Here is a 13,173-nt window from a genome sequence, read left to right on the forward strand (position 1 = left end):
CTTCTTCTTCTTCTTCAGCATTGTTTTTACTTTGCTGTTGTCTCTTTTCTTTTTTGTCTCTTTTTGTTTTAAGTAGCGCAACAGCAGATGCAACTCATAGTAGCATGCTGAAATCCACCTTTTTCTAAAATTTTTGCTCAATCAATCAATCTCTCTCTGCCACTTTACTATTGGTACTCTATCTCTGTCTTTATCTCTGTCTCTGTCTTTATCTCAGTTCCTTTATTTTCTTTTCTGAATTTGAATTTGTATATTTAAAGAATGTTACTTTATAATTTTGGTACTTGTGTCTTACTACAGTGACCGAGTTGCTCCTACTTATTCTTTATTGGGTAACTATGTGGCAGCATCAGTTGTGTGTGTGTATTTATATGTGTGTGTGTGTGTTTGAAATTGGCTATAATTTTAAATCACTTGCCTCTGCTGTAGTTATCCTTATTGGTTTTTTTAATACTTTAATATTTTTAACTGTATTATTGATACTGATACTGATTCCAATACTGTTATTTCTAATTATTTCTAATTATTATCATTACTATCATCATCTTCTTCTTCTTCTTCTTCTTCTTCTTCTTCTTTATTATTGATGTGGTATATAAAAGCTTGCCTTTCCTCGTCTTTTTTTTTTTTTGTTCTACCCTCTCCTCTTTGGTTTCAACCTCTTTTTCTCTTGCTCCACAAATCACTTTATTTCTTATCCCTTCTATATTTTAGTCTCTTGTTTCCCAAGTACATGAAAGTACAACTTAACTCACTGCCAATTCCCAAGCAACAGAATCTCCCATTATCAGCTAGTGTTGCCACTAAAGACAAGTAAAGAACTCAAGGAGACACACTAATCACAAACTAGGAAACACCCACAACACCCTCTTCCCCGTTTCCCTCCCCCTCTCCCACCATCATAGTCTAACAAAAGTCACAATTTACCTTTCTATTCACTTTTTGTTAAATTAATTGTTAAATTATTTGTTGTTTTCTTTTAACATTACAAATCAACACCATCTCCATCTTCAACTACTATATATAACTACAAGACAACAAAAAAAAAACCATAAGCACTACTCTTTTACCTTCTTCTGCTTTCACTATTAATACTACTCCCACAACTATCCATTCAAACAACTCAAAGCAACTTCAAAATATAGCCTCCCCCTTCCCACCTGCCTTCCTCCCCCCTATTTTCTATTAAGGCTGTGAAGAAACAAATAAGAAAACACACACAAAGAAACAAAAACAGAAACAGACAGACAGACTTTGCATAGTAAAACCCACAAAAGACTGCACAGAACAGTATACCAATACACTACAAATAAAATTACAACCCCTATTACTACTCCCCTTCACAAGTTTAACAAGGAAAAAGCATTACACCCATAGTATATCAACTACACTTTTATCTCTTTTTAGCCAGAGTAGACAAGGTAAACGCAACACAGAACAAATTAGAACAAACTAAAACAAATTAAGACAAGGTTCATCAAGATGGGGTTAAAGTGCACCGACTACTTTGAAACATCGAAATACGACTCTCCAGACATACAAATTATTACTTGCAAAAGCTGTTCTAGCCACTTGTGTCTCTCGGACTTGATTTTATCTGACAATTTCAGCGGCTCGACCGGGCCTGCTTACCTCGTGGATAACCTCATAAATGTTCAAATCAACCCGAAAACAGAAGACACGCAAATGAAGACTGGCGCATACAAGATCAACAAAGTCGAATGTCACCAATGTTTAAAAACATTGGGATGGTACTACAAGAAGTCATATTCATACTCGGAAACATACAAAGAGGGGAAATTTGTCATTGAAAAGAGCTTTATCAAGTTTAGTGATAACTTATCTACAACACAGCTATTAAAGGAGAAAGCAATGCAGAGTAAATTCCGCAGATTCAGTAACAGTTCAAGCCACAATAGCTCTGCAATTTCAATTGAAGCTAACGATTGTATAATCGATGCCAAACTGGAAACTAAAGAGACTCATGATGGTACTAATGGGCCTAAATACATTATTTCAACACACTATCCATCAAAGAATTTAAAAAAAAACAGAAGAGCCTCATCTAGTTCTTCAGCCGTTTCTGCAGCATCTACTTCCTCCTCTGCCTCTTTCTCCGCCTCATCGACATCACCTACTAACGGTGATACAAATGGACACGGTGGAAGTTTTTTCAACAGGATCAGATTTCCCTATAGAAGTTCAGAAGTTGAGTTGTTTACTAGTGCAGTGAACTTTGCCGATGGAAACGAGGCTATTCATGAAGATCACAATGACGATATTTTTCTCGATACATAAATACTCACGTAATACTGGTTCAAATGCAACTTTTGAGAAATACATATATATATATATATATATAAATATGTGTGTGTGTGTCTTAATTGTTTAGCTGTTTGGTTATTTGCTTGTTTGTTTGTGACGAACCAATTGGTTCTTGTCTTACATGGTTTATTATTTTTTTGGTTATTATTTTTTTTTTCTAGCTTGGTTTCACGTTTGGTTTTACGTTTGGTTTATCTTTAGTTTATTTTTGGTTTTTCAGTTTTGATTAATTACATGGTCTAGTTCTTTGATTGTTGGATAATACACCACTACAATCATTTCCTTTTTTTTATAGCTAATTACTTTTATACATATACTTTTATATATACATATATATATATATATGATTACTTTATAAGTTTCTTCTTTGTTGAAATACACATATTTCATTTCATTTAAAACTCTTGATCAACTGAGTCCAACAAACATGTTTTAATTTTTATGTGTTTTTTTTTTTCTTTTGGTGCAATCGACTTTGGCATTAAATCTTAGAAAGGTTCCTTTTTGCTCTAACTTATATACAATCACATGTTTGAGCACTTGTTCATAATAAGATTCAAGCTTAGGTCATGTACGAAAAAAGTATTTTTATCTCCAGTTCTTTCTTATCGGGAGTTTTGTGTAACATTTTGCAATTCAAAATTTATTTATTTTTTTCTTGCCCTTCTCTTAATATAATTAGAAACTATTGTTAGTAATATTATTGTTAGTGTTGTTACCATACTATTTTGTTAAGAGAAAAGAAAAAGAAAATGCGGCAGATAAGACAAAGACAATTAACGCTACCAACTGTACACAAGAAGATAAGGAATCTCTCATATATAGATAAGATAAGAGATACATTAATTAGATGTAGTAAGATGTATCTGTTACCATATTAGAATATTATTACTTGCAATGACAACTATCATTGAGTAAAAGAGTACTTTTAGAAAATTCTGATATGAATCAAGACCTACTCGACGAAGAAAAGGAAAAAACAAAAAATCCAAATTGCTATTCTCTAGAACTTAGTGTTGTGCAAATCTTATCTTCTGTATTTGCATTGTTCCTCTTTGGTATTATACAGAAGCTAAAATTCTTGGTAATTTTCAACTTCATTTACTAATAATTGTATTTTTTTTTTGGTTGTTACTATTATTTTAATTATTTTTTAGGTATTGTTACTACATTATTGTTCTGTCATCATTACTAAAAACAACTCATGCTCATTCCAACTAATCATCGACTTCTATCGATCCTCTTCTCAGCATTCGCTTCTATCAATTCTTTATTTTCCTTGTTCTTGTTCTTTCTTCTTTTGATTTTTTGTAAAACTATCACCATATACCAGTCAATTACCTCCTTGCTAGTGTTTAGGCGTCAATTTCGTATACACCAAGACATAGGCATTTGGATCATTCAATGCCTTTCTCTCTTCGATAGGGTTAATATACTCATCATCATACGTAGCCCAGCTCTGTCCATTGGGTTGAAGAACATGAGTGATATAATGTCCAGAACTAATCAGTCTTCCTTCATGCACAATCACTGAGATCAATCTATAATACGCCGAGTCTGTCTCGTGCTCCATATATGCTGAAAGATCAAGGTATTTGCTATATCCAATAGATTGCTTGACCTTGGACAGAGAGTTGCCATTGAATTTAAATCGCTTGAAATGCACAGTTAATGTCTCTGGTGCACGAATGATGCTGCTGATCTTATTAGCTTGAGTAAACTCATGACATTGTTCACAATAATATCCAGACTTTTTGTCTGCATCAGTTTTTTTAATTGTTTCATTTGAAAAGAAATCAGCAATCGACTTTTCAATTGAAAACTTGGAAGAAGAAAGAGCTGGTATATCATTACTCATACCTCCTGATCCACCATTATTGAGGAGCTTCCTTTTATTCAACCCCAACGAGAGATCATAAAATTCCTGCTTTGTTATAGAGATATTTCCACATCTCAAACATGTAATCTTTTGGTTCAACAATCCACCAAAAATATCATAAATAATGGACTCATTCAACTTCTTACCCTTTGGAGTACTATCCTCCTGGAGTCGTGACATCAAACTCATGTAATATTCATGGCTATCCTCTTGCTGCCATTCACTCATCATGCAATTGATCTCATCTAACCGTTGGATTAACTTTTTGGGGTTGATGTACATTGCTTTGGAGTTTTTAGGTGCCCACATTTTACGTGATAACTCAGCAAGAACGTGGCTCACTGAGCGAGGTTTGAGATTAGATACTTTACCCTGTGAAATTTCGTCCAAGTAATGTTGAACGGCAGGGATGTGGATAAGTGATTGTATAGCAGAGTTCATATAACAAGTTACACCATGATTTAATAACCCTATTGGTCCTTTGGTTTGTTGTTGGACACCCCTCCAGTTCTTGTATATCCTCTTGGATCCATTTGAGCCTCTGTCCAGGTCAAGTTCGTTAATATTATAAAATGCAATCTTACCACCATCTTCCGCAAATTCTTCTGGTGAAGTTGGCGGAGTCGAGTTAATTTTGATTCCAACACTGGTTCTCTTTCCAGCTTTGAGTGCGTTGTTTACTAAATTGGCTTCTCCTCTTACTTTGTCTTTTCTTTCTTTTGTTCCTTGATCAACAACGTTGCTATCTGCAACATCACGGCCCAGTCCATTGATCAATTCATCGAGTTTTAAATCTGCTCTGAGTTTGCTTAAATCTGCATCCACATCTGGTGAGTGTTCCTGAGAACTTGAACCAGGTGAAAATTCATCCTTTTCGTCTTCTTCATCTTCGCTATTGTCATCTTTGTATTCGACATCTTCACTTTCATCCTCATTTTCCAGACTTTCCTCAATGTCTTCTTCCTCTAAATCATCCCTCTCACTCTGATTGGCGTCGCTTTTCTCCGCCTCGCTGAAACCTGTGAATGGTGAATTCTCATCATATACTTCACCTGCAGATGACGACGATGATGAGGTGGAGAGGTCTTCGTTATCGTAATCGTTATCGTAATCTTCGCCATCACAACGACCACCTGTAACTTTTTTAACAATTTCCGTAAGTCCAAAACTTTTATGTTTGGAACTGTTCAGGTCACTACCATCGATATCGAGGTCTTCTCCTTCAACGTACTCCTCACCTACGTCTTCATCTCCATCTTCACCATCAGTTGATGCAGGTGGAGTTGAACCAAACAATGACTTGAGTGAGCCCCATATGCCTTTTGGCTTCTTTAAAGGTGGTTGTCCATTGTGCTCGTCTTTCTGGTGTTTAAATTGCTGTTGTTTATAAATTGATCCTAGGCTCTTGTTGTCTCCCGTTTCTACATTTTCACCGTTCATACGCGTTTTCCAACCAGGCTCTCCACCAAATTCTTCCTTCTCGTTATCTTCATCACGATCATCATCATCATCATCATCATCATCATCATCATCATCATCATCATAAACATCATCATAATCATCATGATCATCTTTATTGTCCAGATCTTCGCGAACAAGTTCCTCCAACTTCCGCTTCCTTTTTCGGCTCTTGGCACGCTCATACTTATTTCCCTTGTAAGATGCAACTGCCTCTGCCAATGACTTTGGTCTATTCACATTGCTCTTCTTCTTGCTTTGTGGACTATCATTCCCTAACAATGTTCCATTGCTATTCCCTCTCGTTTTCATGCTATCGTTTTCCGTATTATCTCTATTTAAACTATTTTTTGATAGCACAATATAGGAGGAAGGTAATTTGTCAATACTAGATATACTTTCAGGACGTTTTGCAGGCTTGAAATTTATGGGTGTTGTGAGATATCGTTGAAGAATGGGATTGGTGGTTGTGGCAGAGGAAGAGTTGGATGAATCTGTCTTTTTCTTGTTTTTCTTATTTCCTTTCAAGTGATGCACAATAGGATTCGACACTTTTGGTTCCGATGGCGGTCCAGATGAGGAGGAAGACGATGAAGGTGGAGGTGTTGGTGGTGGTATTGGTATTGGTGCTGCGTACATAGAACCTTATTTAAGATGCGTGTGATATCAATTTATTTTGAGATGATATTTGTAGCGAGATGTTGATGAGTGTAATTGGTGCAGAGTTGTTGTTGTTGTTGTTGTTGTTGTTGTTGTTGTTGTTGTTGTTGTTTTTTTGCCTCTTTTCTTTTCTTTTCTTTATTGTCTTTTGCAACGAAGCTTGAAGATCTCGACGCGTTTCAAGAGGCCTGTAGAACACTATGAGTATGTATTGTACACTGGCTGTTTCTACAGTATGGCTGTTCAGTGTCTTTTGAGTCTAAAAGTTTTTACGCCTGAAATCGATCTTTTTTGTCTATGTTATCCCCCCCTCATCACTAATTCAATTTTCAATTTCTCGCTGTTTGGTTCTCCAGCTCTTCTTGAGTTTCTTTTTTTTTTTATTTATTAATTTATTTATTAATTTTATTATTTTTTTATTAATTATTTTCTATTTTTTTGTTGGTGCTTTATTTTTGCACTTCAGACAAAACAATCAAAAAGAAATACTTTTCTCATCTTTATTAACTATATCAACAACAAAGATTAAGACTATAACCAATACACTTTTTCCATTTCTTTCCATTTCAAGTTATACCTGTTCCAATAACTTTTCTTGTGCTTCAATATTGACTAACTCGCACATGCACTTAGCAGCTAAATTTTGCACTGGGAGAAGTAAACCATAATTTCTTTTCATCAGATCTGTTGTAGTAGTGGTAGTAGTATTAGTATTAGCGGCAGCAGCAGCAGCAGCAGCAGTAGTAGAATTAGCAGCCGAGTTGTGATAACCTCGTAATGAAGCATAAGGTGTACCAGATCCAGTAATCGATGCTGATGCTGTTGTGGATGTAGGTGGCATTGACAACCCGTACAGAGGCTCCTCGGTGTATCTTGATGCACCATCAACTTCCATACCTGTTACTCTTTCAAAAATAGGGCCTTCTCGAGCCAGATACTGATGATGCAACAACCGTCTTCCACGTGATCTCACATCACCTAAGAATTGTGAGAATCGTGAATTGGGAACTAGTGATGGATCCAATGGCATGAATTCGTTTCCTGGCCGGGCTAAACGTTCATATAGATATCTGTCAGGTGCCAAGGTTGATGATAAGGGGGTTTCTCTATTCAATTTCATTTCTCTGGTTAAGCGCAGTGGCGATCTGGAACTAGGATATCTCCTCGAATTTACCAAACCACGTCTTCCAAGGCTACGGTATCTAGGGGTTTTCGCACGACTTTCATCCTCGTCGCTCATGTACTCGTCGTTACCACCAGAACGATTGTCATAGTCAACGCCATTATCGGCGTCATCCTCATTTTCGGTTTGAGCTGAATCTTGAGTTTTTGCATTTTCATCATTATCGTCATCATCATCATCATCATCATCATCATCATCATCATCATCATAATCATAATCATCGTCTGAACCAATATTTCGACCCAATTCTTTTCCTTCGCGGTCACCTTTGTCTAAATTACTTTCATCCATCAACTCATCGTTTTCATCATCATCATCATCATCATCATGATCTTCTCGTTCTGCCTCTTCATAAGTTCGTACTCTGCGCGTGCGAATCCCTTCTTTTTCTTTAGAATCCCCTTGAAGTAATTTTCTGTACATTATATTCTCAAAATCTGACCCCACTTGTTTCAACACATTGTTAGCTATTAAGCCTCTATTTTTATTTTTTGCATGGTTTTCAAGCTTTTTGATGATATCAACAATTTCTTCGTCTTGGCTTGTTCCATCATCAACAACTTGGAAATTGCTCAAGTAGTTTAGAAATTTGAGATCTCCTGTATTGAAAGCTTTTATCTCGGGTTTTATATCAACTGAAATTAACTTCATCCATGCAGCATTATCATCGTTTGCCAATAGCTGCAACATTTCATGATCGTATGGGCTCTCAAATATCTCCACGTCTAACGAGTAGTACTGATTTGCGTGACTTCCAAATTCAGCACGCTTAGATTTGGGCAATCTTTGTAACTTTGATGACTTTGACACAGCTGAAGTTGATGCTGAACCCAAACCTGTAGTTCCTGATACATTCTCCATATAGCCATCTGGCAATGTACGGAATGCACCAATATCAACCTTTCCCAGTTTTAAGGTCTTTACAGGATCAACAACTATCGCCAAGTATGGGTCTTGGAAATTCTGGTTTAACGCTTGTGTACTCACATCTATCCCACTAAGCCAGCACCCATACCCAGGGTGTGAATGGTACCATCCAACAATGTTTTCATCTCTCTTCTTCCGTCTCTGTCCCTGTCCCTGTTCTGTTGAATTTCCCTCGCCTGCTTTTTTATTTAAATCCAAGTATTGCACCATATATTCGTAAGCTTCTCCTTGCGCGTTGACTCTGGTCTCAGTTCCTTCCACGGGTAGTCGATAAGTGTCCATTACCACAATGGTTCTATCAACTACTTTACCTACCAACATCCCCATTACCTCAATTGACCCTCCTCTTTGCGCATGAACGCACATTTTGAGTAGGGCAAGTGATGAAATCTTGCATTTGCTGAAATACTTTGCATCGGTTTTCCATGGCTTTTGTGCAGCCATTGTAGGACTAATTGGTGGAAGAGAGTACAAATCAGAATTAATGGGTTGAAAACCATCTGTAGTTGAAAAGCGTGGGTCACCCGACTTGGATTTTTCCTCCCCTATTGTTGATGCTGGCGTTGTTGTCGTTCTCGTTGTTGTTGTTGTTGTTGCTTGTTTGTCGATTTTGTTATTTCCAGTCAATGTGTTGTAATCGGAGTCATTCTGTATGCTCAAAGCATTTATCAACTTGTCGTATCCTGTCATTTTATTCCATAAACAAGGTGGATAGGATGGTAGATATAATCTATATTGTGACTTCAAAAAGTTACAAGGAACGTTGAATGCTGGGAAGGAAATGGAAAAATGAAAGAGGGGGGGTTGGTGTGTGTAAGGGACTGTTAAATTACCGAAAGCGCATTCACTACCTAAAAAAGAAACTATGACTATGAAATACATAGAGTAGAAAACTTGAAATTTTCGAAAAAATAATATACACGCCAAATATATTAGATAGCTAAAACATATTAATTTGAAGCAATGCGATGCTTATAGCAAGCAATATTGAGATTATTTTTTATTGCGATAAAAAACCTCTGCGTCATTTGGATAGTAGATAAAATTTGGCATGACAAAATTATGTGGTGGTGGTGGTAGTGGGGTTGGTGATTGCTGCTGCTGCTGCTGCTGCTGTTGGGCATTAGCCATTGGCGCAAAGTCGCTACAAGTGCTTCTATTGAGTCCCAAGCTATCGAATGCAGACTGAGGAGGAAAATATTGGGGGTATATTCCATAAAATGGCGGTGATTGAGGATGAATAGCGTTTGCGTTGGCAAAATTAACATTCTCTGCTGGAACATAGTAGAATAAAGGGAATCCACTAGTGGGCGGTGCAATATAATTAGCCGCTGTATCAAATGTACCCACATCTCTATTTCCACCTCCTATTCCAAGCAATGGCGACTTGTAATCTTCGGTATTCACATTGTCCAGTGTTGCAGTGGTGGCTCTTTCCTCTTTAACAAATGATTCTTTAACTTTTTTGTTACTAACCTTAACTTCCAGATTTATGGATTGAGAAGCAAAGTATAGTTTTTCTATATCCTTCTGCTCTTTGACATCTTTTAAACTCAAGTCAGAAGCTTGACAGATATGGTTGCCACTTTTTTGGTCATGGACAGTTGGTAAATTGTTGCCTCCTTTCTCCATTCCTTCCCCTTTCTCTATTTCTCTCTCTTTCTCTTTCCCATCTTCATTCTCATTTTCCAGTTCATCCCTTCCCTTTAGCAACCTAAAGCCTCGACCTCTGAGTCCACTCAGTGTAAAATTGGTAAACCTTGTTTTAGCACCGGAAAAAAATTGCCTACTTTTTTCGTTGTTCCCCATCGATCTTTTACTTATATTGATTGGTGGCGGAGCTAATGCAACATGAGCACCCCTCAGGCTCTTTGTACGCATTTGAACTTCACGATATTGCACATGCATTGTCTTACCGCAGAGCATCGAGTGGTTCTCGGCCTCAACTGAACTTGCAGCACTAGACTCGTCTTTGAACAGAATAAATGCAAATGTGTTGTTTATTTTTTTGATTAAGTTTAAAACTGTAATCTCACCGTGTCTCTCAAATCTTTTCCTCAACTCAACTTCAGTGACATTGGGGCTCAATTGGCCAACAAAAACTGAGAGTTTGTCAAACTTTACTTTGAGCTCCATATCAGGGTCGTCATGTTCATTCTCAACGTGGGCTATTGAAAATTGTGTGGTTCTTTGGTTACTCCCGTCTACATTTTTTGCCCAATCAACATTATATGCACCTTCTTCAGTCAAGCTAGCAAACGCCTTTATGGCGTCATCGCGATAAACAAATTTGCAAAACCAGTTCCTGTGACCTCTACCAAAAGGTGAATGGGTAAAAATTTGGCCACGGATGTTGCTTGGAATCAACTCCTCAATTTCGCCGAAACGAGACATAATCCTCTTTACAACATCTTCAGTTAGAAACGAACGAGCCGTAAAAAACAAAGTACGATTAACCTTGGCTGCCTCGCATCTTATACTTCTTCCATTTAAAATAGAGTTGTGTGCCATTTTTATGGCAAGCTTCGAATTTTGTTCCGATAAATATTGCACAAAAGCGTAAGGGCGGTTACTAGTATCTCTCAAAACCTTAACAGTAGCCAAGGGACCCCATTGTTTGAAATGATCAGTTACGGAAATGCACAAATCATCATCGGTCATGTTTGATCTCAAGCTAGCAACAAATACACAAGCAGCTGGGCGCCCTCTAACAAATACTGTTTTCTCTGTAGCAGTTTTCTTACAATCACCATGCGTCAACAGAGAAGGCTCTTTTTCGTCCTGATCATCACCATTACAATTATTATGTTCAAATTCCTTTTCTTCATGCTCTTCTGCATCTTTTTCCTCTTTTTCTTCAAGCTCTATTTTCTTTTCATCCAAAATGCAGTTTTGTCCATCTTGTTGTTGTTGTTGTTGTTGATCTTCTTCTTCTTCTTCTTCTTCTTGATCATATACCAGAGCATTATCCTTTTTGAAATTGACGCTAGTCTTTGCTGCAATACTACCGCGTTCGCCATCGACATCATCATCGCCATCGTTATCGTCATCATCATCGTGGTCCGTTATTGATGATAAAGTCGTCGCTCTCTTTGTCTCCCAAGCAGTTGAATACAACGAATTCAAGTTCTCATGCATCAAAACCAAAGATTCCTTTCCATTGCTCAAGTTCATATTATCACTATAGTCAGAATCACTTGAGGCCGAAGTTGCACTAGAATGTAATAGATCTCTCAATACGGAATAATCCACCTTCTTCGTCATTGCAGTCAGCGAAATAGTTTTAAAGTAAAAGGGACTTTCCAAGCTACTTAATCAATGGAGATTAGACACCTAAGGTAAAGTGTATTTATTCCTCCTCCGACTTGTGGTGCTGAATAGATGTAAATTTGTAAATTTGGTTGCAAAAGATTTTTTGTATAAAAAATAATTAAAAAATTAAAAGAAAAAATTTAAATAAAAAAATAAAAAAATAAAAAAATAAAAAAATAAAAAAATAAAAAAATAAAAAGTAATACCACAGGATCCAAAACAACTAAAGAGAACAACAAAGGAGATGAATAGAAGAAATAAAATAAAAACTAAAGAACCAAGAAAAGGAGGAAAGACATGAAAGAAGTAAAATGCTGCTCAAATCATCAAAGCATTTAATCTCTTCCAGGAACAAAATTAAACATGTGATAAAGGAAAAGCTGATGAAAAACAATAAATCACATCTTCAAAGTTCTACTCCGTCGACTGATTGACCAAAGATTTTAAAAAAAAAAAAAAAAAAAATAGACAAAGAATCAATATCAAAACAGTAAACAAAAACTTTGTACTTGGTTGGCACTTTATTTGAGCTTGAACTAGACTTCAAAAAAACCATTTTCGTAGATTGAACTTTTGATTTCCGGTTATCTCGGGTCCTCTTCTTATTATGCTCAAGACATTCTGTCTGAATATTGCAATTGTCTTGATATAGTTCTTGGATAGCAAATTGAAACATTATTTCGTCTAGGGGAGAAATCTTACACGACTCATTTTGAGGTAGATTTTGTATGGATCCTATGTGGTATGGTATGACCATCGTAATGCTTTTTGTTGTTTTGTTTTATTTTTTACTTTCCTTCTTTTTTTTTTTGAAAAACTCAAAAATCAGTTTCAATTCGTAATGAAATCTACCCGATTAGTTTTCCTTTGACACAATATATACACCATCCTATACATTTTAAAATATTGCCAATCTTGTGGCATGGAAAGTGATGATGTTTCTTGATAAGATCCTTCTCTGTTTCACGTGTATACCTCTTGCATTTGTTTGACGAAATCACAGTTGAAGCTTATTTAAGTGAATCCAACGTAAAGCATAAGCAATTGACGCTCGCGGAAAGAATTAAAAAAAAAAAAAGAAAAGGAAAACATTATTATAATATGATTGGTGCATGCCTCTCTCGCAAATGTATTATTGGTGGTGCTGGTGCTGCTGCTGCTGCTGGGGTTGCTGCTGTTGGGGTTGGTGACGCTTGTCGTTCAATGTTTGTGTAATTCAGATGTATAATTTTCTTCACTATCTTTGTTATAAAAGATGTCCTGAAAAAATTTGCCCCATATCTGATCTTGAGATAGGCCTATCCTTTCTTACAAAGATTGCTTAAGCCTAAAAGCATGTTGAGACATTCAGCTAAAAGATCACTTTTATTAAAAACCTCAACTAAATCTGCGATCATCAAAAAGCGAAAATAAAAGGCGGATGAAAATA

The 13,173-nt window shown here is 36.5% G+C and overlaps 4 protein-coding genes across 4 annotated transcripts; 1 reads left to right on the top strand and 3 right to left on the bottom strand. All coding sequences in view use genetic code 12, as the record gives it.

Moving 5' to 3' along the window:
• Positions 1-1,482: 1,482 nt before the first annotated feature.
• PVL30_004209 (uncharacterized protein) lies at positions 1,483-2,298 on the top strand (the record flags this gene model as incomplete). Its single annotated transcript, XM_001524469.2, has 1 exon — positions 1,483-2,298. One exon carries the CDS (start codon positions 1,483-1,485, stop codon positions 2,296-2,298), a length of 816 nt encoding a protein of 271 aa, XP_001524519.2.
• Positions 2,299-3,673: 1,375 nt separating this feature from the next.
• Positions 3,674-6,301, bottom strand: PVL30_004210 (uncharacterized protein; the record flags this gene model as incomplete). The annotated part of the gene is made up of 1 exon (XM_001524470.2): positions 3,674-6,301. The coding sequence occupies one exon, from the start codon at positions 6,299-6,301 to the stop codon at positions 3,674-3,676; it is 2,628 nt and encodes an 875-aa protein (XP_001524520.2).
• A 592-nt stretch (positions 6,302-6,893) lies between these two features.
• RRI1 (COP9 signalosome catalytic subunit rri1) lies at positions 6,894-9,122 on the bottom strand (the record flags this gene model as incomplete). The annotated part of the gene is made up of 1 exon (XM_001524471.2): positions 6,894-9,122. One exon carries the CDS (start codon positions 9,120-9,122, stop codon positions 6,894-6,896), a length of 2,229 nt encoding a protein of 742 aa, XP_001524521.2.
• Positions 9,123-9,425: 303 nt separating this feature from the next.
• PVL30_004212 (uncharacterized protein) lies at positions 9,426-11,696 on the bottom strand (the record flags this gene model as incomplete). Its single annotated transcript, XM_001524472.2, has 1 exon — positions 9,426-11,696. The coding sequence occupies one exon, from the start codon at positions 11,694-11,696 to the stop codon at positions 9,426-9,428; it is 2,271 nt and encodes a 756-aa protein (XP_001524522.2).
• Between the last annotated feature and the right edge of the window lie 1,477 nt (positions 11,697-13,173).

Source organism: Lodderomyces elongisporus, chromosome 5, assembly GCF_030384665.1.
Source record: "Lodderomyces elongisporus chromosome 5, complete sequence".
Classification (NCBI taxonomy): Eukaryota; Fungi; Ascomycota; class Pichiomycetes; order Serinales; family Debaryomycetaceae; genus Lodderomyces; species Lodderomyces elongisporus.